Source organism: Crocodylus siamensis, chromosome 11 (assembly GCF_052110815.1).
Source record: "Crocodylus siamensis isolate JL-2025a chromosome 11, ASM5211081v1, whole genome shotgun sequence".
Taxonomy (NCBI): domain Eukaryota; kingdom Metazoa; phylum Chordata; order Crocodylia; family Crocodylidae; genus Crocodylus; species Crocodylus siamensis.
This window is the reverse complement of record NC_143405.1, coordinates 52,404,813-52,431,161: the sequence shown is the minus strand read 5'-3', so window position 1 is coordinate 52,431,161 and position 26,349 is coordinate 52,404,813. Positions and strand designations below refer to the sequence as shown.

Sequence of the window (26,349 nt, the reverse complement as noted above, 5' to 3'; positions counted from 1 at the left end):
TTGTTGTTGAGGCCTGGACTACTGTTGAGGAGTCCCAGGCTCCCATTGAGGCCCACGCTCATAATGTTTCAATGCTTGGGGTTGACAATACTGCTAAAAACAAGAAATTATGCAAGAAGCCTCTCACAATTTGTAGACCATCATGACTACAACATCATTCTTGACATCCATGTTTATAAAATGATTTCTTGGCAGAGGTAGTCACTAAACTCTATCTTCTTCTGCCCATATTTATGCTTAATGCGGCTAGCTCTCTTCAGACGTGAGTCTTCTAACACAGTTGCTCCAATGACTTCCAAGGAGCTACTCCCAGTTTGTACTGGTGCAAGTAGAGAATTGGGCCCGCTTGAGTAAGATTTTGACAGGTATAACAAAGGGCAGCCGAGCTTACAGTGTTGCAGTCATCACCACTGTATATCACAGTGAGGGGGCAAGGGGGGCACACTGGTGCTTCTCTTGCCGCAGGGGGTGCATGCCGGCGCTTCTCCCAGCGCCCAATCTCAGGGGGTGAACGTGCACCCACATGCACCCCCTATGCATCACCAGTGGTTTTCTACACATAGAATCATAAAAAATTAGGATTGGAAGGGATTGCAGGAGGTCACATCTAATCCAACCCTCGGCTCAAAGCAGGACCATCTCCAACTAGATCATCCCAGCCAAAGCTTTGTGTAGCCAGGTCTTAAAAACCTGCAAGAATGGCGATTCCACCACCCCTCCGGGTAACCTGTTCCAGTGCTTTACTACCCTCCTAGGGAAAAAGTATTTCATAATATCTAACGTAAACTTCCCTTGCTGCAACTTGAGACCACTGCTCCTTGTTCTGTCATCAGCCACCACCTCTAAGAACAGTTTAGCAGCTAGCTCCATCCACTGTGTAACATCCTGAATCTGACATTTTATGTTTTGCAATAAAAAGTATATTTAAGTCATAATAAGGCAACAGTCTGCCCTCTCCCTATCATGTTGTACACATGCTCCAATCTGACCCATGCGGTGGAGAAACACCCCCGCAGGTAGCCTGTAGCACAGTTTGAAAATGCAGATGTCAAATTTTCAAAAAAAACCCTCTTCACCCTGACTGGGGATACCTGCTAGCTATTCTTACCATGGTTGCAACTAGCACAGTCTAATCCCTTTGCAGCCAGGGCCTAAGGCTATCAGTAAGAATCAAGCAGGTCATGCTAGGGTTAAGGTATAAATGAATCGTTTACGGTGGATTTTGTTTACTAATTAGGAGCTGCAGCAAAAAAGCTGTAACAACATTTAGCCTTTTAGCTACAAATGCTGTGGGAGGTTGTAGGGGCTGATGGGGTTTCTGTTCAATTCAGACAGCCGCTGAGCCACTGCCACGCTGACTCCACACACATAAAACATTTGGCTGCATTGGCAGTAATTTCCCCATATTAATATGCTTTTCCCTGGGAGCATCCTTTCTGCAAGAAAGAAGCTGTTGACTTAAATATCTTTGCAAGCACAGGAACTCTCTCTCAAAAAAATATACATGTAGGCAGGCTTCAATCAAGCCAGGATACAAAACCAGGCAACTCAGATTCTCTTCTCTGAGCTTCCCTTGCTTTTCACTTCATCCTAATTTACCAACTGCCTACAGTTTCCCAAGGCCAGCAAAACAGAAGCTGTTGCCCTGGAATGGAAATGCTCCCATTAACGACCCTAGAGACAAGGTTGTGCTTAGATCAATATGTGCATCTTCATACATAATTTGTTCTGTGCCGTCAGCAGTTCCTTGCCTTCCTTCAGAGCATAAATTACTGAGAAAGGGGTTAAAGTCCACACCAAAGACTGTGCTGTGCCTTCTATTACATCAGTCTGTCATGATAATCAGGCCTTTAAAAGGTGCAGGCAGCAAGGAGTTCATTACACTTCCTTACCAGAATGCAGCTGCTCTATGCAGCAGTTTCAAGGGCCTAGAAATGTGCAAGTCATAGCTGAGTGACTGATGTACCTAGAGAACTAAGAAGATATTTCAGCAGCCTTCAAACTCAATATAACAGTCCCCATAGCACAAACATTATCAGGACAACACACGGAGAATGCGGTAACGAGCTGGGTCCTGCTTATCTAGGAACACAGGGCACTTTTACACTTGCTCTGGGAGGTGCGGAGGGCGCTTTAATTAGAGTGGCTCCAAGAGCCACTCTAATTAAAGCACAACAGTGTCTCATGTATCAGCGTCCCCACGCTTCAAAATGGTGGTGGGGCACTTGAACTAAAGCTCATTCAATGAGTTTTAGTTCAAGTACCCCCGCTGCCATTTTGAAGCTCAGGGACGCTGTTACACAAGACGTGGAGGCTGGCTAGAGTGTAGTAATTACCATGCTCCAGCAGACTCGATTTATCAAACCTTGTAATTGCAGCGCACTGGAGCAGCTTCGCAACACGTCTACAGGCATCCACAGGTTTATGAAGTCCAGTACCTTGCCCACACGGGTAACCATATCATGCTATTCCTTGCATCAACTAGTTGACTAAAAGAAACTAGTGCCTTTTGGGGGAGGCTTTCAAATGATGTGCATTTGGCGTTCAGTTCTTCCCTCCCCCCTTTCCCCTCCCCCATGCACTGACTTGACAAAATATCAGTTAGCCAATGAGGCAAACTGATAATTTCCGTGTCTAAGTCTTCTCCGAGACTCATGCTGCACTTAGTTATTAACATAAAAAGTCATGATTAATAGCAAGTTTTCACCAAAAAAAGGAGGAAAATAAGAATTCCAACAATACATTGCCCAAAATACATAGTCTGTTCCTGTTCCTAAATACATGTAATGCTTTAAATATATACATATCGCTCTTTTCCTATGGAGACTCAAAGTAGCCTCAACTTTCATATTTTTCACAATAACTTTGCAAGATGATAAGTATGACTCCAATCAGTTTAGAAGTTGGTACTCTAAGGCCCATTTACTTGATGTATAGGCTGACTAGAGGAATTCCAAATGTTAAAGTAAAACAAGGCCAGGTAATCCAGCCATCGAGACTGATGCACCTATGTCAGTCCCCATGTTTGGCTAAAAGCCCAGGGTTACCCTCTGATGCATACATGGTCCAGGCCCTCCTCTTCACCCCGATTATACAGGATATACATGTGTTAGTCCCATCTTACGAGTGTTTAACTCGGGCTATAGCAACTCATGCTGTAGACCAGGGGTGACCAACCTGCAGAATAACTGCAAGGGTGGTGCACAACAAATTGGGGTGGGAGATGGCAGCACAGAGCAGAAAATAGAGCAGTAGATCAAGCAGGGATCAGAAAACGGGAAGCAGAGCAGCAGCTAGAACAGGGGAAGGGGATCAGGGTAGCTATCGGGGAGGACACAAGGACCACCAGTCTGAGGGCCAGATTGTCACAAGGGCTCAGATCCTAGTTAAGCATCAGAATAAAGCAGCACCCATTGAGTGAAAATCTGCTTATACATGTCTTAATGACAGCTACTGGGTCAGAGCACTTTTGACAACCTGAGGCTTCCAGAGATGCTAAAAACAGGACTTGGGCAAACTGAGAAAAACTGGCTCCGATTGTGGCTGCAAAGCACCTAAAAATTTGGCCCAAAGAACCCACTCATTGTTCCCTCGACATGCGTATGAATAGGCCTGAACTGCAAGTGCATGTGAGAACACCCTGCCTGACCCTAACAGGGGGCAATTGCTAAACCTAGTCTGAATTAAGATTCTGCACCTCCACCGACAACCTGATCCCAAATGGCCCATCAGAGCCTAAAACAAAAAAGTGCTGCTTCACTGCAAGGGCCAAGCATTCTTTCTTCCTACCCTGCCCCCAACTTTGTCACTATCTCAGGTAGGATCAGGGCATGCGTCTAGGATCCTACTTGATCCTGAATCAACACTGAACAAGGATTCATTGCACCTAGCGTGGTTTGCATGAAACCTGAGGCGTGCAGCTAGATGGCAAAATCTCACAAGCCGTGATAAACAAGATTTCAGTATGAAAAGGGAATGCCCTTCCCACAGCTGTCATGGAAATCTGGATCAAACCAGAGATCTCAAGCTTGAGATTTAGCTTGAGCCAAATTAACCAATCATGTTAGCTCCACACCAGTATTTGACCCAAACCTGTATTTGGTCCAACCAGAAGGCGGCAAAAGGATCAAACACAGATGTCACGTGCAGCATAGGCCAAGCCTCTCTCCTTCGCTCTGACTGTGGAGTGTCCTGACAGCAAAGGCAGTATGGGCAAAAATGAGGGCATTGCATGGAGAGACCCCAAAACAGGAAAGAGGAAGAGCTAGAGGATCTAGGGAAGCATGAATTTTCCAATCTTTCACCCACACAGCAAGTTTGTGACACTCCATGCCCATCCAGAAGAAAAGGAAGAGTCCTCTTAACCCAAAGGCATCTGCCTAGCACTTGCCCTGATACTCACAGTGGGTGTTTGAGGATATTACCTGCAGCAGCTCCCAAAAAGGAGCTGGTTGTAGGCTCATTTTTGGACCTATAGTGGATCTCTGAACCATGGTGGACCTGGTTAGAGTCTTCATGGAAGCAGTGTTAAAGATAAACACGTAGCAAATTCAGTGACAAGACTGGGTAACCGCGCTCATTATTTAAATCACCTCTAGTGTTTGCCCAGAAGCTGGAAGACAACAGTAGGCAAGTTCGCTACTACTGGGAGAGAAAAATCACCTGGGGGGAGGGCCAAATTCTAGCAGAGCTAGTTAGCTGTGTAAAGCAATGCAGCGTCTACTGCAGCTAACGTCTGCCTTCACCAAGAGTACTTCCAAGGAGGAAAATAGCACCTCTGCATTAGATATACTGAACTATAATAGAGTAAATAGGGAAAAAGGGAAGGAAGAAGCACTACACTGATAGTTAAAGTGCTAAGATAATAAATGGCTTGGTTTTGTTAAGTTCATCTTCCGTCTTTCCCCTGGAACCTTCATATTTAATAATATATGACTACAATTAATATACGGCAATAATATAGTACTCTGATTTAAAATTGATGAACACCCACAGCATCTTCAGCATTGACCATGCTGCTTCAGCCTGAAATCAGCCTGCAAGAACTATTGGGGAAAAAACGTGATCTGGGGTGAGAGAGAAATAAGACTGCAGCTACCATTGTGTGTCCAATTACTGGGAGTTTATAGGCAGGGTGAACTTGAAAAAAATCCCAGCTTTTAATTATCCATCAAAGAAAAAAATACAAGAATATAGAGTTATGTTGCTTTCTGGGTAACTCTGCTTTTACTAATGAAAACAAGTTTTCCTTGAACTCAAAGCTTTATGTCAGTATAATAGGCACGGAAGAAAAAAACACCCTGCCTTAAGAAATGTCTATACAGTTTATGTCCCAAAGCGGCTCATCTCCATAACATTTTCACTGAGCAGTGATCTCCTTAATATCAGTTTCCCTTCACTGGAAATGACGCACAAGAGCAATGTTAAAGGTCTTATTGAGGAAAGCCTCTTTCCGAAGCACCAAGCCTTCCTAGTCGCCTGATCAAAAAAAACCATATTCATTAAACATAAAATTCTGTTTTTCTCTGGACTGCAATATCCATTAATAACATTTTATCACAAAGAGGTGGCGGCTGTCCTACAGTTTTCGTTAGTGAACTCTCTCTGTTTCCTTCGTCTCAGATTTCTACAGTCTCCAAAGTTTGCCTTTCAAAAGAAAACACATTTAGACCAGAGCCTCCTCATGTTCAGGCAGGCCGTGGAGTCCGAAATTAGGCTAAACTTTGAAGGCGTTTGTTATTCTTTGCTCCGTTATAGTGCTAAAAACGCTTTAATCCAGGAGTGATCAACCCCAATGCAGCCCATGGATGGAGCCATGTCATCTACAGGTCTGCAAATTTGACAGCAGGGGAGGGATGCCAATGTACACACCCACCGCTCGGCCGCTAAATTTCCAAGCCCCACATGGCCAGCCTGCCAGCCTGCGGACCAACCTGGCACCACTCATCCAGACCATGGGGCTAACAGTTTGGTCACCACTGCTCTAGTCCCTTCATTGGACTTTCTCAGTAATGATTCATCAGTTCTGTTCGCCCAGTTATCACGCTACATTGGGCATCCAGGACAATGGCTTGCCAAATCCACAGCCAGAGTAGAAATAGTCTCCCAAAGTTCATCACAATTTTATCCACTTCATCTTGCAAGGCAAAAAGTCGTCCCTTGGGAGGAGAGCCAAGGGAAAACACCTGATGCAATATATATCCCTCAAGGTGTCCAGGTTTTTCTGTTCCAACGCCAGCAATCCTGTGGAAATATGTTACGGAGTTTTCATTTGTGATGCCAGCTTGGAAAAAAACCAAGGTTGCAAGCTCCACATGGCAACTGCATAGTTCACTGTCAGGACAAGGCTCCAGTGTCACCCCAGATGATCCAGGCAGAGTGCAAGGAGGCAGGATTCACACTGAGGTGCTGCTGCTTGCCCACCCTCCTTCAGGCTTTTATTTCTACCAAGGATATTCATAGAAAGTTCATAGAGTCAATGAAAGTTAGGGTTGGAAGGCACCTCAGGAGGTCATTGAGTCCAACCCCCATTAAATTGAAACATCCCAGTTACCACATTGTCTATCATACAACAGGCCCTGGAATAATGCACACCTTGTTTTTTTAAAAAGGAACAGTTTCAAGAGGGCCAGAGTTATAGAAACACCTCAACACATGCAGTTCTGCGGTAGAAAGGCGGCCGTCGGACCAGGGGACTGAAAGTCAGAAAACGCAGTCTATTGCTAGCTGTGCCTGAACTGATGATCCTGAGCAAGTTGCATCACTTCATGGTACCTCAGTCCTTCTCTCTGTGAAATGGGGATAATGCTACCCTCCCCTGTAAAGTGCTTTGAGATGAATAGTACCATACAAGCAGTAGGAACTATTATGAATTAATACAGCCTCGTTACACTGCTATGAGGCATCTGTTTTATTGATTTCAAAGATTTCAGTGAGACAAAGAGACAGTGTCCAGAACGGACTGTCCATCTCTACTTGCTAGGACTCTGTTCTACGCGTAGAATATAGGGTTTACCCCTTACATGCTATCCCTCCTTACGCAAGGTGTAACCTTTCCCTCAGCCTCCTTGCATTTTGCCCTTCCAGGCCCAGTCTTTATATTAATGTTGGGCAATAAGCACCCTCCAGCTGCACTTACTTGGAACCTACTAATAATGAGACAGACATTCACAGTATGTTCCAGGGCCCGCTCAGTCCATCCGCCAGATGCTACTCTTACCTCCATCTGGCTGCCAAAACTAATGAACCCACAATGAGCTGCCGTAGCTATTTAACAGCAATAACAACTGAAATCAGGAGTCTCAGAAGGGCTCAGCACGGTTACGTGTATGCATGGGACGGCGGTCTACTTTAGTTACCAATTTTCATGAAACTCTACCTAGCCCCAGAGTTGTGCTCCCGTTTCCAGAAGCCTTTGTTTCAGTTTCCTTTGGGCGCTCTTAGAAGGCCTGTGCAGCTGTTCTATTGCTTCCTGGCGGTAACATCAAGCCATAGAAAGATTTATCCAACTAAATCAGACCCTTTGCTCTATCAAGTTCAGCAGCTTTCCCAAGCCGGACACTTTGGAAGGAGATGGGCGGAGAAAGTGGCTCTCCTAGCTAACAGCATGGAAAGGAAAGTTTCCCAGTTTGTTTCTCATTCTATTACAGGATGGCTGTTGCACCTTACGTCCCAAAAGAAATCTGCATGTCAGGAGGTCTGTGGGACTGGACTTACTAATACAACCTGCTGCTGGAGCACACTAGCTCATTAAAATGCTTAAAATCATGTGTTAACGCATAATATGAAACATTTGTCCGTAATGCAAACATATGCTGATGTATGGTTTACTTTGCCCTGGGTCCAGCTTCTGTTACAGTCATAGAAGGGACCCCTTTGGTTTCCAAGGGCATTGGATTGAGTCCTTTAAAATGCAAGATTAACAGTCTCTTGGGGTCACATGATGCCTACGTGGCAAGGGCATTGGTTACTGGCTGCAGGATGTCATGGTCTCTGAAGTATCCCAGTTTAGATATTCAGTCCTAACTGCAGCAGAGTAATAACAGCAGATATGAGATAAGAGATGATGCACTCGTGGCCAAACCCAGTCCTGTTAGAAGCAGCTCTGTCTCCACTGAGATCCATGAAGACGACCAGTTCCTGCTACTGCAAACCATTACTTCATTATCCCTTCCTATAGTAGGGCTGGACTGGGCCTACAGCCCAGATTTGGTCCGGACTGGAGTAAGCATCACAGGAAAGAGAAAAGTTTTCCAGTAACTAGTTCTTGGGAAGAGACAGATCTTTAAAGAGAACCCCATATTTTAATGCCAGGAGCTCACTCTTGGTGAAAGAATAGTTTTTTGGCACTTTAAATGTCCCTAGGGCAAGACTTAAATACTATAAGGCACCTCTTTGAGTCAAAATAAGATCTTACTACCAATGTAATACCGAGCCCCTTGACTCCTGTCAGTGTTTGGAGATTGCTGCCTGAGCTTCACAGATGAGATCTGAGGGTCAAAGTTCAGTCCCAAAAGACAAGTCATGCAAGTTCAGCAGAGCAAGGCTGCCTATTGAACTGGCACCCAGGCCACATCTGCTCCTCCGGAAAGTCCTCACTTTCCGACTCCACATGCACCATATTCAGCTTAATGCTTTTGCTTCAGCTTATTACACTGCAGCAGCTGTGTCTGATTATGTATTCAAATCCCAGTGGCTTCCCTTTTCCCCTTTGCCACCATCAAAAAAAAGCATATAAGCTGATGTGGAGACTGCCCACTGCTCAGCCTACATATGGCGCCATAACCAAGAGACACACCACAGAGACTTGCTCTGCACTGTGGGACTCCATGACCAGACCACAGAAAGGCTATTTCTTTTAAGGACCACTAAGGTATTAGCAGATCTTACACCCTCCTGTCCTTAAACGGGCCTGGTTTTGTCCCCTAGCAAATTCTCAGGGCAAAAAGCTGGTTTTTACTCACTGAAGCTAATGCAGAGCCACTTCCTGTATTTTTAGCGGGAGGATAGTTTCACACATGTGTCCAGGAGGGGCAGGAGGCAGTATGGAAAGCCCTAAGTGCATCACTAAGGTGATATGGCCCCCAACTGCTTGGCCGGCAGAAGGGAAGTGGCGGTGGCTCTGGAAGAAGCTTCCCTTGCTCTCTCAGCTACAAAGACGGCTGGCATATATGAGGGTGAATGAGTGACAGTAAATACACAACTGCAGTGAATGGCACAACAGTGACACCATCACAACCAACCTTATCAAGGGCCAGACCCTGGCTTACTCTGCAGGGCTGCACAAGAACATAAGCAGGGAGTCAGACCCTCTCCCCTGGCCCTGTGCAGACTCCTCATATTTCTGCAACAGGAACTGTATACAGGGGTTGCATGCTTGCAGCTGAACAGATGAGGCTGGAGGGCAGGGGAAGAGGGGTTAAGAATGGGGAAGCCATGACTTCACCCCACAACACGCTGGATTCAACAACTAACATTGTGTGCAGTGGTGGTAAGCACGGTGGGTAGTCAACCAATCACAGTCAGTAGCAAATTACTACCCCTGGGAGCCAGCGGGGCAGCGAACAAGGCATAAATCCTTCCCAAAAGACAGCCCATTGCCTGGGCTCCTCCTAGAGTATGCCATAGACTTGCTAGGCTTTAGCACTTTCCCACTGATTGGGTCGCCACCCCATCCCATGACTTCACAATGCACCTTGTGCCTGGCACTGTATACAGTCTCCACTCAACACCCATCAGTTCACACTCAGATGAACTGCTTTGTATGCAACAAGAAAACTGCTGGGTGGTAACTCCAGCTCAACGCCTGCTATTTAATTACAGGGAGCTAGCTAGTAAGAAGTTTACAATGATGGATAAGTTGTATGGATGGATAAGGACCATTCCAAGGTCTTGTGCCATACAGGGAGTCATCCACACATCAGAAATAAACTGTGCAACGTCCGTACTGCAAAGACGCAATGGAGGAACATCAGAGGTCAGTCCTATGGTGGCCATCAGCCAGCAAGAAATGCACATACGACCGTCTTAACAGAGTGCAACACCACTGCTGAACCCAAGCACTATGAACTTCATCTACGAAGCCAGACATCCCTCTTGTATAGTCCAGCCATATGCCCACATGAAAGGATGCCTCTAAGGACACAAATTATTTGAATGGCAACTCAGTCCGAGAAGCCAAGTGCACAAAAAAACAATGCCATCTTGTTCTCAAGAGCTGGAGTAAATGGATTGAAAAGGATTGAGTAATACAGTGCAAATAGGGTTTAATGGGATGGCAGCAAGAACTGCTGCTTCTGCTGCTGAAATGAAAAGCACGCAAAGCTTGAGAGGAGAGAGAGGTTATAAGAAGCTGGGGGCTATCAAGGTTAAATGTATCGCATCAACAAAACCCCAGTTGTCTAGGAAGCCACACAATGGTTATAGGTCCTGGCCAAAGAAAGGAATGATGCTGGCACCATCTTGCGAAGTGGATGTACTCCCCGGTCAGAAAAATCTCTCACAGCTGTGGCTGTCAGAAAAAGAGACAGAGACAAATGCTATAGCCAGGGGAGACAAAGGTAAGGAATCAGAGCTGAAGAACTGCACTGAGAGTACCCAGTGCAAATCTCCTTCTCGTATCGCACACATTTCTATGCAGTTCACTCAGAGTTCAGACCCTGGAAGGCGCACATTAGAAAGTGGCACACATGAGGCTGCTTCATGCATGTGCTGCCAAGTGAGACATCCAAGCTAAGACAGGGAGCCCAGGCAAGCTGATCATCATAGAGAATACGTGAACGGTCACTGAAGAAAAGGAGCGGAAGAACAAGTCCAAAGCACGTGCATATTGCAGGGATTACCTTTTTTATTTTTTGTGGTCCCCAACCAAACATTTTGGCAACAGCTGAATGTGCCAAGTCAATGAGAGAGGAAAAAATATGACAGAGCTCCATTTTAAATAGGACTGTGCTTCTGACTATAACCACATTTTTAAAGGAGCCACAGAGTAATGTTACAGTCGGAGTAGCATTACAAGCTGAATATCACCACAAAATAGTCACTCCAGACTTAATTCTGCCTTCAGCCTTTTTGACGCCACATTTTAGAGTGTGGGCGTAGGTTATTGGTTGCTTTTGAAAACGTAGATCTATTCGTAGGTTTTAAGGACAGAAGGAACCATTATGATTTGTCCAGTCTGACATCCTCCACTGCCTTAGACTTTCACCTGCGATTCCAGCATCAGGCACGCAACTTCCATGTTAAAACCGCACCTCCGGCTGGAATCTGCCTAGCTGCAACAGCATGTGCACGCAAGATACAGAAGCTTTATACATATATAATACAGACAGAACTTGCTTTTCAGAAACTGCCTAAAATTTTCTGAGTCTATTTGTAGTTCTAAAGCCATCTAGCATCCACAGGCTGGTTGAAATGAAAATCAAGTTTTCCATTATTTGCATCTACAAAGGTTGAGGCACAGAAAATGACGGCTCAGTTCAGCCCCAGTGAAAAATCAAGACTAGTAATATCCTATGGTACTACTTGACAAGCCAGGTAAAAATTTTCATTTGGTCATTACTAAAAGCAAAGCAACGTTCACGGGTGCAAAGCCAATGACACCTGCTGGGTGACCTTGCCATTCTGGGAATACAAATTCCCTGCCCCTATAGCACTGTCGCTATTTAGTCTAAGTTTACATTTGGAGTACAGAGCCACGACCTATGGATTCAGGGTCTGGAGGTTGCAAACAGGGAGGGGTTCAGCTAAGGATTCGGGCTCTGGACCATCAATATGCAACTTCTGTTGCAACAAGTGCTTCCTTACTTGAACTGGTGTTCTCTGGAGCTGCGAATCTTGGACGAAAACCGTTCCGCTAGTTTCTCCAGACTCCTGGAGTACTCCAGTTCGATCTCAGCTTTCCTGCGGAAGAACTCCTGGAGGTCCTGCAGGAGCTGGAGCCGGGACTCGGACTGCTGCTCCAGACATTTGAACTGTTCCACCAGCTGAGTACGGATTTCTGAAAACACACGAGAGAAAGAACAAAGCATTGAACAACCACAATTCCACAGAGCCTAGATCAGAACAGGTTTTAATTGTGTTGTATCAAGCCTTGCATTCATTTCTAACAGTCAACTCTCATTAAAAGATTGATGCTCCAATCCAAAGTTCACCGAAGCCAGTTGAAGTCTTTCTTGGGACTTCAGCAGGCTTTGAACTGGGCCCCAAGTAATGACAGCAGCATTTGATTTATTAGTCTTTCATAAAAGCCTAATTTCATTGCTGAATATACAGCTCTGAAAGGACATAAATGAGTACAGTGGCCTTAGAAAACTTTGCCTTGGTCTTTGTAATATTGCCTGTGCTTCCATGTACTTTGGATAGGAAAAAACATTGATAACTGCTACTGAACATTGACTGTTCTGATGGCTATTAATGTAGCAGATCCAAAAAACCCCAAATCCTGATGATTATCTTAAATGCAAAGCCTTCGTTTCCATTTATCACTGCCATACACTGTTCAGTTTCCCCCCTCAATTTGGGGTCACAGATCTCTATAGAAATGATGAAGGTCATGCTAATTTGTGGAGTAGTGTGTGTGTCCTCAGGACCCAAGTGACAGATACATGAGATCATCACGATGTATCAAGTGTTACGGGAGCGGGGCAGGGTAGAGGGCAGGGAAAAGATTTCTAGTTTCCTATTTACGCCACGCCTATCACTGGATCTTAACACCTATTGTATCTTATATGAATAAGGTTTATATGACAACTAGGTAAAGCCACACTTTGATCCTGGTACTTATCTGCCTCTACCTAGAATTGCTCAAACGAGTCATTTTAATACATCCCCTTCAGCAAATCAGAACTATCATGGAAGTCCATTCCATACAATACATCTCCCTTTTATATGCCAGAAAAATATTTTTCCTTTTACCGGCTTCCTTTGGACAAGGTTTTTAAGTCATATTGCAAAAGATCAATTGTATTTCCTCTCCACCCCCTGCAACCAGCTCCTCATTCTTTGTCTCTTATACAATAATAGAGAGGCTGCAAATCTCTTAAACAGGACTGGTTCTTGGAAGCTAGGCAAGCAGAATTGGAATAGGGAAAGTATGGCTCACTGAGCCTATTTAGCCCACGTGCGTCTCACTGCAGGGTGAGCAATACGGCGTCTGTGAGGGAAATACAGGCCTTTCGAATTGCTGCTAAAACATCTGAAAGGGTCCTAGGCTTTTTATTAATGGATCTTTAAAGGGTCACAGAAGCTGGGAAGGCTGAAAACAGGGAGGGGCTGTCCTAGCAGAAACTGCACCAAAGCTGGCTGCCTGGAGGGAGGGGAACAAATCATGGAGAGCTGGCAGGGGGGAGATAATATGAGGCTAAACAGCAGGAAAAAAGTCTTAAAAGCAAGTACAATTAGGCCCAGATACTTCCAAAGGATGCAGGTGTACAATAGATGAAGACAGAATCCCAGAAGTAAAAGATTTTGTCCTTTGCACCAGGGGGTTCAGTGCTGGATCAGTCCCTGGGAGGAGAGGGACAGGAAGCTAGACAGGAACAACTGGACACCCCTCGCTTTATGTGCACCATGTTTATGTATCTCACCACATGCATGTACAAATACCCAATTCAATACCCATTTGGATACCCAATTCAAGCATTCGTCAGGTACTCGTGATCATTAATTAGCTATTCATGCAATACAGTTAGCTAATTCTTACAAAGACCTGTGCCTAATCCCCTGAAAACCTAGCCTTAAACTCTCCCTGGAAGAAAGAAATTCCCTGTATAATGCAGAGAGAAGATGGGATGTCCTTGAACCATTTCAGTCCATTTCTAATGATACAGGCTTTATTTTTACCAAGTTTGAAGTCTTGAGGTTTTTTTCTTACCCCAATCAACTCAGCTGCCTCTGCCTTGGGTGGAAAGCATCAGCATATTGCAAAAAACTTAAGAAGTGCAGATTGCTACACTGAGCCTGCACGAGGTACATCCTGAACAGGGAATGCTAGCTCCCAAAGCTGGACTGGGCCAAAAGGCCACAGCCAGTAATAAGAGACAGCAGAGAAGAAGTATCCCGGGGAGGCATCATTCCCTCCCTGCCCCTCCATCACTTCAGAGATCCCACTAATTTTTGCCTGGCTAAATACACGAGGTACTATAACCACAAATCTATTCCTTACCCTTTGTAATTTCTCCTTTTGCAATTTGTCGCTGCAATCTGTAGCTCAGTGCAGTTAGGGGAGCAGGGAAAGGAGGGGGGCCTGGCCAGGGTCCCATTCCACACCCACATGCATCTTGGTCTTCCTTATACTGCTTTGCAGGACTGTAAGCTGAGGTATGACCCAGGCCTTAGTCTATAGACTTCTGAGTTTGGGAGCCATGTCCTTGTACATGTTTGTACAGCATAACAGGACTGATGCCAATTGCTTCAAGCACCATAATAATTCACTGCGCAGCGATTTAATAATCACAGCTAAGTGATTTATTCTTCACATTAATAAGAAATACGTGCATGTTTTAAACACTGTGCAGCAGACCCTCAGTGGATAGAAGTGGATAGAGCTGCTAAAACAGAGTTCCCATGATTTACACCAGCTAAACAACCTCCCTCTCAGAGTCAAGGAAACTGAACCCACTTATGCCAGGTCTCAATTTGGCCCAAGCATCCAGCACGCATGCTATAGATTTCATTCCTTCCCAATAAGACCCCAAGCTGTGCTGATATGAAAGTCCCCACCTGTACGCTTCACCGGGCAAAGCAGAAAAACACACACCCTCACACAGGAAGACTGGAGAAATGCAATTTGTCATGATTGGAAAAGTTCTGCATCAGGGCTCAGTGAACCGACTGGCCTCAAATTTCATTCCAACAGCACATCTCACAGGCTCCATTATCAGTCAAGTGGCACATCAGCCAGGCAGAAAGAAGAAAGAAGATAGATATTTTGGGATTCTCATTGAGTTCAAATGCTTTGCCGTGCTGGACGTAAATTTTCATCGTGCCACATTATCGCAGGCTCCAGCACACGCTCAGCAAGGCAGTGATGACCCTATGCACAAAGGAGAAAGTAACAGACATCTGCGCTTGGTGGCACAGATTATTTTTTAAAGGCTGCCCTTGGTAAATTTGAGCAAGGAGTCTGCAATCCTATAAGGCTCTGAGTACCTGCCGCAAAAGGACCATCATCTTCTGCTTCCACCGATTACTAGAGGTACACCGATACATCCGTCCGATATTAAATCGCTGCCGATATAAAGAAAATTGTCTATATCGGAAATTGGCCTGATGAGGCCCATATTTGGCTGATAAATGGCCTGTGTGTGCGTGCAGCCGCAGCACAGCACATAGGCGGTGAGGAGCACAGCCAGCAACGTGGAGCGCTGCGTGCAGCTGGTTAGTCTGTTGTAGTGGAAGGGGAGACATGTAGGGGGGCAGATTAAGGCCCCTGCGGTGAGGAGGGTGTGGGGGGCACGGGACAGAGCTGCAGCTCCTCCGGGGGGTGCAGGGAGGAAGGGGGGCGCACCTGCCACAGTGTGCAGCTCGTTCAGCCCCCTGTCCACTCATCCAGCACCTTCTGCTGCTGCTCCCACTGCTCATGAGGGAGGGCATGGGGGGGCGGTGTGTCCCCAGATCTGTACGGGGAGGGCGGCAGTGGTGCTGGGAGGGGGACTATGGGGTAGCTATGGCAATTTTGGGGAGAGGGGGCTGCAGCCCTTCCCCATAGCCCCCTCTCAGCGCCGCCACCCCATCTGCCCAGTCCCACCCCAGTGCCAGCCCCAGCCCACAGCTGCAGCCTGCCCCGAGGCACACTCCTCCCAAGGTGCGTGCAGCAGGAGGGGCTGCCCCCCCCACGCATGCCCCAGACAAGCCACGGCTCTATCCCAAACCCCGCTCGCCCCAGCTGGGCAGCGCCTATCCCACCCCCGCCCCACTCCCTCCCTCACCGCAGGGGCCTTGATCTGCGCCTCCCCCTACCCCTTCCCTCCCTCTCCACAACAACAGACTTAGCAGCTGCACAGCTGTATCAGAAATCAGATCAGTACTGGCCAATATGCCTCCTTAAAAACTGGCTATTGGTATCAGCCCCAAAAATCTTTATCAGCGCACCCCTACCAATTACTATGTGAGCGAAGGGAACTCAGCATCCCACAGCGGGTATTACTTCTGGCATGCAGCTTTCAGGGTGAATTAAGCCACGTGTGGAGCGTAGCGTCATAGGAAGCTCTGAGGCCAGGTCCAGACATTACACTTTTACCAGTGTAAGCGATCAGAAACCAGTCTATAACTATAACAGAACAGAAGTTCAGCGCACAAAACCAGACCTGTAACAGAACAGAAGTTTGTTTTAAAATAGACTGGTTTAAAAATGGTGGAGCCCAGTCTAAGACTTGTTCCCCACCCTAAGCCCCGCAAGGGTAAATCCGTGTTCTGTTCGCTACCGATCTAAACTATGCCACTTGCAGAAAACCTCATAACTGAGATCGATTCTGCCTCAGGCTTTTTAAATGTCTGTACCTAGCCTGACAGTACTCGGGAATAGCACAGTGTAAACTCACACCCTGCTTTACTGCATATTAATTTCCACTATCAGCAGTTTATTGCCCACTGTTTCCCCAAGAGAATGCTGCCACCTCACTGTCCCTTCTGTCCGCGATGACTGGTGTCAAACATGGCACATGAGAAGAGCTAGGGCACTAAAGCATTAGTTAAACCTTGTTTACATTTACCCACTTCTGGCAGTGGGCAGCAGCTGCCACCAGAACTCACACCCACACACTTCTTGCTCTTCTCCAAGGTCCCACGACAGCAACTGGTCCAACAGGCTCAAAATGCACCCAGAGAAGACACCAGCTACTGAAGGGACTGCTAAAGCCAAGAGAAGGCCAAGAGAAGGCTCGAGAAGGAGCCCGCTTTTGCTCAGGAGAGGCCACTTAAGTGTGCCAGCAAAACGGGACCTTCTGCTACCCTTTTCAGTGTAGTGTAGATTCATAGTTCTGCCAGGTGGACACTGCAGAGTAGACTCAGCTTTGTTAACAAGCTAAGGCTGCAAAGGAAGACAGAAACTGTGTGGTGATATGGGTAGAACAGTGGCAGCTGAATCTTTCATTTCAGCCTTAATCTCTGGGCACCCAATATTCACTACATTTCTGCAATGTTCTGCATAACTATTAAGTGCCCATGCCCAACCCACTTATTACTGTGCATCACAGTGGTCTTCAACCTTTTAGATTTGAGGCAGCCCTTGACAGACTCCAGGTACCCCTCAGAAAATGCCAACTTTTACCTTTCATTCATTTCTTCACTAGAGAAAAATACTAGGGCAATTCTTCCGTTGCAAAGAAGTCAGGAAGACCACAACAGGTCAGTAATGCCTTTAATGCTACGGATTCCTTTTTGAAATCTTTGGGTTGATCTTGTTAATGACGTTTGTACATCAAAAAATGCTAACACTGCACGGCACCCTGCCACACCCTTGAAAGGGCCTCGAGGCACTCCAACTTGCCACAGCAGACAGGTTGGGAATCACTGACATACCACCTCTACCCAGAAGGATCAGAACAAAGTTTTTCACAGTTGCAGAACTAACAGACCCAAACCCTTTCCCCTTAGTTTTCTACTTTAGGACTATGGGCAGCATCTGAACAACAAAGTTCCTTCTTTCCTGACTATGGCTCTACATCACCTCATCCTTGGTAGATAAGGCATCCACATTCTCTGGCTAATTCCCACTTCCACTTAGATGAGGCTTCTAAACCTCAGTACAGACAACCTATGGTGAATATTAAGAGTAGCCATAGACTTTAGAGCATACACATTTTGTGTTATCCGTTGCACAAGTATTTCTTCCTGCATTCCCATTTGGGTCATCAGCAGGTTCTTAATCTAAAATCTCCATCATGCAAAGTGTGGGCCACTAAGGTAAAGGAAGCACTTCATTTAGCAGTGGTTATGGAAGTCTCCTAGGCTAGGGACAGACATTCAATAAGCCTGAGCCTGAATTGACCCCCTCTTTGCAGGTCAATCTAAGCTGCACAGCTTAAACTGATTAATAACTGGATAGACATTCTCTGTTAAATCAGGAAATGCAGGCACATGCCTGCACCGGCTCCAGCCAGAAGCCAGGGAGCGCTAGAGCATGCCTGCCAGCTACTGCCAAAGGGGAGGGAAGAGAGACATTCTCCAAGGCTCTCACCCCTCCCTGCTGGAGAGGAGGGGGCGTGGCCAGGTACCAGTCGGGGCTAGCAGGACACACAGGATGGCAGCCACCAGCCCGGAGGGGGGCCGGGGAGGGAGCTACTGCCAGACTGACGAGTGGGGATGGCAAAAAAGTCCTTTCTCTGAAGCAAGCATGTACTGAACACAGCAATTTGCGAAGTATACAACAAGGAACTACCAAGTATCTTCGCCTAAGCTAAGATACAGCCCAGTAAAACACAGCAAACACAACTTTGTCTAACTTAAAATGTAAAGCAGGAAGACAAGAGAAAGCCTTGCATAAGTTTTACTAATCCTGAGGGCAGAGTGTCTCCTTACAGTCAGGCATTCAGAAAGGCTTTGTTTAAGTTTTATAGGTTCTGCTTTATAATGTAAATGTAGCTCCCTGCATTCTTTGGTCTGCAACTTTCAGCCAGAAGCTGTCTGCAACTTCCCTTAACTCCATCTCCAGCACGTGTGTGATGATTGTCAGGTCTTTTGCCAACACTTGCCACCTCTCAGTCTGGTCCTGCAGGTCTTAGCTCTGGGCTCACAGATGCAGATCTTGCCTCTCCTCCCCGGCTCCCGCCCCTGCCCCCACTCCAGCACCACTGTGGAATTAATACCCTCCCTGGTTGCAGGCAAGCTGGACAGAGGGAGGAATTAACTCTGTCTCAGCCTGGCTGCCTGAAGCCGTGGAGGTCCGCAAGGTTTGCCAGCAGGGGGGAGAGGGGCCGGAGGGAGGAATTTGCCTCAGGGGCCATGGCAAGCCAGCGTCTGACCACACCCCACCCCTGCTCCAGCTAGAGATGGGGTCTAGCTGTGGATCAGAGAGCCCCGCCCAAACCAGTGAACATGCTGGGATGCTGGGAATCTCTGATTTAACTTAAACCAGGAAGGGGTCTAGGATAGACATTGCATAAACCAGTTTGAGCCAAATCAGCTAAGACTGATACTACATTCAACCAGGTTTACCTCAAACCAGTTTCAGACATTTTCAGACTGGGTTATGTGCACTGAATGTCTGTACTGTTACAGGTTTAATCCAGTTTCTGATCACTTAAACCGGTTTATGTGTAATGTCTGTCCCTAGCCCTATACGCCACATAAAGGGTGTCAAAGACACAACCCATGGGTCAGATCCAGGCTGAGGAGTCATTTCACCTAGCCTGTAGGTCAGGTGAGAGTCTGGGAATTCAGGGGTGGAGCGGGCAGGCAGGGCTTGCTGCCAAATTCCTGGCTATGGATCCCTGCTGGGGATACGCATAAGTGACAGGGTAATTAACAGCTGTATTAATCCCCATGCTGCTGCCACTACTACTCATGCACCATCCCCTGCCCCACATCTAGGCAAGTTTAATATCCGTGTACTATATGGACCAACTGTATTACAAACAGGGCCTATCGGTACAAGCATATTACACATTTCCTTAGAAAATGTCCGTTCTATGTAGAAGGGGCAACCCCAGGAGAGAGGCAGACCTGGCTTTAGAAAGTCTAGAACACCTCTCAGAAAATACAAGAAAAGGATCTTTTTGCAAGATTATCAAGCTGGAAGTAGGTAATCAGTCACTTTAAGAAAACAGCTTTGAAATGCAAGCAGAAAACCACTTAACTGTGGATGGAAATTATTATTTGAAACTACTTGTTGGACTGAGCACAGATCTTAAAAAATACTCCAAAGAACAGACAGAAATTACAAAAGCCTCCCAACTATGCTGTCTACCATTGAGAGATTAACTTCCTCTTCATGGCTTTATGGACAATTTTCAAACCATTACAATTCTTGTGAGTTCTGTCTTGAGGATACTATAATGGCCATGGTGACAACCAGAAAGTTTGATCTTTTTCAATATCATTTTAGCTTACAAATGTCTTACAAGCCTGAACCATCTTGAGAGCCCAGCAGGTGAACTCTGAGAGCTGCAAAGTATGTGCAAGAACAAGGACACCTGCAGCAATCTCGTTATCAGTTAATGTAATGATTGCAATAATGGAACTGGAGGCTGCAGGCTGAGTGAAGGTCACCTAAAAAGTAGAGGCTCCTTGAAAATAATGAACACACTGAAAAGTAGAAAAAGTGGCCCAGAGCAAAGCAGTTGGCTTTTTTCAGGATCCTCATGGCACTACATAGAGAAGTGAGCTTGTTAGTGCAGGTCAGTTGTAGGTACCCTACATTAAATGGTCATATTTGCTAGCACACATTATTAACAGGGCTAGGTGGAATTAGACTGCAAGAGGGTTTTCAAACAGCTTTCACTCGGGTTGATTCATTCTGCTGTGTCACTGTCACAGCACCACCCTTTAAGATGACAAGTTCGATTCACTGCAAGCTTTTGTACAACTGAACGTGGATAACCATTGTTATTGAAAATCATGAATTCAGATTTGGAAATTCAGAAAAATGGAATCGGGGAATTCAGATTCAGCATAGCCAGCTGCCAAATGGTGGGCTACTGGGGAGCAAAGGCAAAAAATTCAGAGCATAATATATGCCCCAAGGGCTGCAGTACTGATTCCAACCAAACAAGAGTTACTACTTCAGCTGCAAAAGCTCTCACCTTGATAAGAGTCTAGCAAGGTCATACAGACACTGGGCACAAATTAAAACTTACAGAGGCCTCAGACCTAACAAGTATCATTCAGTCAGTCAGACACGAATGCCATCTCCAGCTCCTGATGGAGTTGCCTGCCCAGCCATCTCCTGTGCTATCCAAGTTTCTCATCTCTCAGTTCTGCCTTGCATCTGCTCTGTAAACCCAGCAATGCTACAAACAGCGATCAGAAACACAGATTCCCTAGGGCCAGAGGTATGGAGTAACTCCTAGCTAAGGGGAGCTCAGCACAGTCTTTCCCTCAGCCAGGGAGAAGATGCAGAGCCAGAAGTGATCCCTTGTGACTTACCTAGTGCATCTGCTGCCTCTGAAGACAGGATCCCCAGCTCAGGTCCCAGATGCGAAACATACTGAGATGTACCAAATGAGGAGTTCATTTAAGGCACACAAGTTATAGCAGAGACACCTCATTTGCAATGAAATAAAACAGCTTAAAAGCTGCAGAAGGATAAAGAACAGCAAATTAAAGGCTGGAAAAAGCATTGAACAAATCCTCAAAGAATCCATTTCTAAGCACTTGGGGGGAAAGAGGGTGATCAGGAAGAGTCAGCATGGATTCACCAAGGGCACATCATGCCTGACCAACCTAACTACTTTCTATGGCTGGCTCTGTGGATGCGAGGAGACCAGTGGATGTGATATACCTTGATTTTAGCAAGGCTTTTGATATAGTCATCCACAGCATTCTCACAGGCAAGCTAAGGAAGTAAGGGCTGGATGAACGGACTGTAAGGTAGACAGAAAACTGGCTGGAGCATCGGGCTCAGAGGGTAGTAATCGATGGCTTGATGTCTAGTCGGCAGCTGGCATCAAGTAGAATGCCCCAGGGGTTGGTCCTGGGGCCACTTTTGTTCAATGTCTTCATCAACGACCTGGGAGATGGCATAGAGCGCACCCTCAGCAAGTTTGCAGATGGCACCACGCTGCAGGGAGTAGTAGATACACTGGAAGGTAGGGCAAGGATTCAGAGTGACCTAGACAAATTGGAGGATTGGACCAAAAGAAATCTCATGAGGTTCAACAACGACAAGTGCAAAGTCCTGCTCTTGGGGCAAAACAATCCCATGCCCCGGGACAGGCTGGGGGCTGACTGGCTGGGCAGCAGCTCAGCAGAAAAGGACCTGTGGGTTACAGTGGACAATAAGCTGGATATGAGCCAACAGTGTTGCCAAAAAAGCTAATGGCATACTGGTCTGCATTGGTAGGAGTGCTGCCAGCAGGTCAAGGGAAGTGATTATTCTCCTCTATTCATCACTGGCGAGGCCAAATCTGGAGTATTGTGTTCAGTTTTGGGCCCCCCACTACAGAATGAATGTGGACAAATCCTTTGGAGAAGAGTCAGGAGAGGGCAACAAAAATGGTGAGGTGGCTGGGGGACATGACTTATGAGAAGAGGCTGAGGGAACTGGGCTTATTTAGTCTGGAGTAAAGGAGACTGAGAGGGGATTTAACAGCAGCCTTCAACTACCTGAAGCGGGGTTCAAAAGAGGCAACTGTTCTCACCAACAGCAGATGACAGATCAAGGAGCAACAGTCACAAGTTACAGCAAGAGAAGTTTAGTTTTGATATTAGGAAGAACGTCTCACTAGGAGGGGAGCAAAACACTGGAGCAGGTCACCCAGAGAGGTGGTGGAAGCTCCATCCTTGGAGGTGTTTAAGACCCGGCTGGACAAAGCTTTGGCTGGGATGATCTAGTTGGGGGTGGTCCTGCCTTGAGCAGGGGCCTGAACTAGATGACTTTGAGAGGTCCCTTCCAGCCCTCATCTTCTATGATGCTATGATTGAAATGGAGAACTTGGAACAACCCCAAAACAGCCATTCAGATGCACTTTAAGAGTCCTCAAGAACAAACTGTTAGCGCTTCTTACCCTGTGAACTTTCTTAGGGTTTGTCTCAGGACAACAGAAATGGAAACCTGATGCACTTTATCCTGGTTTATCCTAGTTTGTCTCAGGACACAGGAGCTAAAAAGCCAAATCTTCTGAGTGAATGGGCCATTTTATGAGCAAAGAAGCACTTTTTTTTTTTAATTTTATCCAAAAGATTGCACTTTAGCACCCATGGTATAATGTAGGACTCCCTGCTCAGGTACTACTTACAGCTTCCTGGGTTTTTTTCTTTAAGGCCTCCAAGGATAACAAGGTCCAAGCCATCTAGGTTAGTGCCATCTAACTAGATCACAGGCTGAAAAGGCACAGCTCCCTTAGATACGTTCTTTCTGACGTATTATATTGCTGCTATTTGCCTGCTTTTGAAGCCAAGCGTTTTTCACAAGACATTTTTCTCAAGGGTTAATGACAGCATTCACTGAAGCAGAGGGCAGCCAAGAGTAATTGCCTTTGAATAAAGCGGCCTAAAAATCACTGCTGTATCCTTGCAAGATACAAAGGCCCCAGTTTCATAACGAAACATTTGTAAAGCCTTTGCATTCCCCTGCTGACAACAGTTTCCTTCCCACACAAGGTCAGTGGCGATTTCATTAAATCCCATCTGGATTTTATATTCCCCTTCCTGCTGGTGCTAACGCAGGAGTCGCAACAGCTCTGCTTTGCTGAGCAAATGTGATGGATATTTTTTAACATAATCGCTGGTCCTTCTTTGTTAGCTGCCCCCCATGCAGTGGATTACGACCCACAGTGGCTACTCTAACACCCCTTAACAGGAACATTGCACTGCCCTATGAATAGCTTTGATAGGACATCTCCCAGCTGTTCAGTTTCTTACTGCCGCTTATTCCTTTGGGGATTTGGGCACCTGTAGTTCACTGAGTCTTTATTCTGGCACCAGGGTTTCTCCTTACAGAGGTCACTCTCTGCAGCTCAGACTAACACAGAAATACAGTGCAGCCTGTGGGATGACCACCCTCCCACACCACTGGCAAAGGTTTGGCTTGCACTGTGACACAAAGCTAATGGCCTATCTCAAGAGGGGCATGGCTCTAGGCTTTCCCTCCCGTAGCCCCTTATTTCCAGCATCTTTCTTCCTGCGCATTGGCCAATGTCAGTACAGGAAGGGAAGCTGGCCTCTTACAGGCAACTTCAATCTATGGAAATGCTAGGTAGGAGCAGTAGTCCCTGGGGTGAAGAGAGTGTAAAACTGGAACTGGGTCCCAAGGAGGTGAATAACAAAGAAGGAGATTCCTCACTTGGTAGGAATGGTAGGCAAGTGCAGTTTTGCCCTTCAACACCAGAAACACCTTCATTCTCCCTGTTCTAATAATACGACAGTGGCATTTTTAAGTTTTCTTCCAGAAGTTCACTCAGGCCAGTTCCATCTGAGTATACAAAAGCAAAGGCCAGTCTTGCTAGACACAAACAGCCAGCTAATTGTGACCCAAAAGGCACTCCGCTCCAAGCAGTCATGCTAATAAATGGACACGGCCACTGACCCCAAGAGCAGTTGGTGCATTGCAAGTGGGAAAAGGTTTGCTGTAGAAAATAAAATTGAGGGTTCATGACATCTCTAATGCAGAAGACAGAGGCAATAACACACAAAGAGACGGCATTTAGTGCTCTAGAGGTTTCTGCAAGTCACTCACTCGAACAAAACGTCAGCGGGAGCCTTCATTGTTACTTTCCTGATTCCATAGTTACTTTTTGCCTGCATTAAAGAGTCGCCCTCATTTCAAGTGACATGATTGGTAGTTCTTAAGTAGCCTTTTCAGATAACAACAAAAAAGAACAAAAAGAGATATCTATATGCAGGCATTGGTATTTACATCTATAGATATACAGATGTAGATGTAGATATAGATATGGATAGATACAGCGATATACAGACATACAGGAAAGCCTTCTTCCCTCTGTGCTCGCTGCCTAGGGAACATGCTAGAGGGATCAGGAGGGAGTCCCTGTGATGGGCACTCCAGCCACCATTTGCTGTTTGCCATTCTTGTCTCCAAATCCTGAGTTTTCTCCCACTCCAGTTTCACCTCACTCAGTAACTTGCTTATTAGGGGTGTGCAAAATGGGCCATGCTCAATTTGGATTCGGCCCGAATCAGGGACAGCGATTCGATTCATTGATTCAGATCACTGTCCCCGATTCAATTCGGCCAAATCCAAATCTGAAGATTCGATGCTGATTCAGAGAATAAGTGATTCGGCCATAGACACAGCATTAAATGTTGTTTCTACATACCCTGAGGTACCAGGCGGGGCTTGTGAATACTGCAATGCTGGGGTGGATGGAGTGTCCCACAGGAGCGTGGGTCAGGGGGAGGCGCCCTGTGTGCTCAGCAGCGAAGCTGGTAGTGGACCAGAAGTACTTCTGGTCCACTTCTGGGTCCTCTGCCAAGTGCACACGAGGGCCCCCCACGTCCCCCCAGCTCAGCGACTGGCTACAGAGAGACCACAGATGCCGCCCCGACCCAGAAGTTGCCAAGCCGGAGGGGTGCGGGGGGACCCCCTGCATGCTCCCTGGTGGACCTGGAAGCACTTCTGGTCCACTTCTAGGTCTGCTTCCAAGCACGCTGAGGAGCTCTCTGTGCTTCTGCATCCACCCCAGCATTGCAGCATTCATGAGCCGCCTGCTACCTAGAGATATGTAGAAAAAACATTTCAAGCTGTGTCTATGTCCAAATCGCCGAATCTTTCCAAATCTCTCCAAATCAATTTGGAGGGTTCCAGTTTGATTCAGAGAAATTAATGGGTCTCCTGATTCGATTCAGATTCGGAGATTCGGCCACCAAATCAGGCCGAAACTCCACCGATTCGAATCAGGGACTGAAGCTTCACACAGCCCTACTGCTTATCCCCCCAGGAAAACAAAAAGCCACTGGCATGAACCCACATTCCTTTTCTGAAGATCACCATAAGTACCCTTATTTATACCAGTTGGGAATTGTTATACCTATTTTTGGCAAACAACCAAGCTCCTAGTCAGAAAGTGTGCATTGTGTCAGTCCTGTGGGCTACAGAGGATTTACTAAAGTTTTAAGTCTGTCCAGTCTGATTTGAATTATACTCTCACTGTTATGCCGATATCAAGGTGGCCACTGCCCCCAAAGATTAAACCCTGGAAGGCAGAGAAGTGGAGGACACCCAGGGAAGGAATCATATCTAAACACTGTGTTTTGTTGTTCATAACTGGATAGGATGGATTCACTTGAATGCATCTGTGCCACAGAAAAAGTGCAGCTCTAGAAGATATTTGGATAAGAAACAGGTCCAGTATACAAATGACTTGCGTGGGGGCTTGCCTAAACAGAGTCCATGGAAAGCACAAGGAGCGATGCTCAGAGATAACAAAGAAAGGCCTACAAACAACTGAACTGTCAGAAGTGGCTGTGTCCACTATACAGGGGTTAGTGGACCTACCTCATACCTACTTCCTCATCTACCACTACTACTGGAGGCATGCAGGTTTCCTTTCTCAGCACGAAAGAAAATATCTAGGATTCGTAAACCCCCTGACCTTATCTTTTCTCCTGGGGTGATTTAAAAAAAATCAGTAATTATAGGTTGCGTGGCAGCACAACGCTCCAGAAACAGTGGAAGAGGAAACGGTTGTTTTGTCCATTAGAGAGAAGTAGGATCCAGCAGGCAGCTAAGCT

At 46.3% G+C, this 26,349-nt stretch overlaps 1 protein-coding gene across 6 annotated transcripts in view; it reads right to left on the bottom strand.

The window, feature by feature from the left end:
* Positions 1-26,349, bottom strand: part of SRGAP3 (SLIT-ROBO Rho GTPase activating protein 3) — a 210,931-nt gene that overhangs the window by 90,655 nt on the left and 93,927 nt on the right. For all 6 annotated transcript variants that reach the window (XM_090023057.1, XM_090023059.1, XM_090023058.1 and 3 more), the window contains exon 2: positions 11,806-11,998. In XM_090023057.1, coding sequence (XP_089879183.1) covers positions 11,806-11,998 — 193 coding nt within the window. The remainder of the gene's footprint in view (positions 1-11,805; positions 11,999-26,349) is intronic.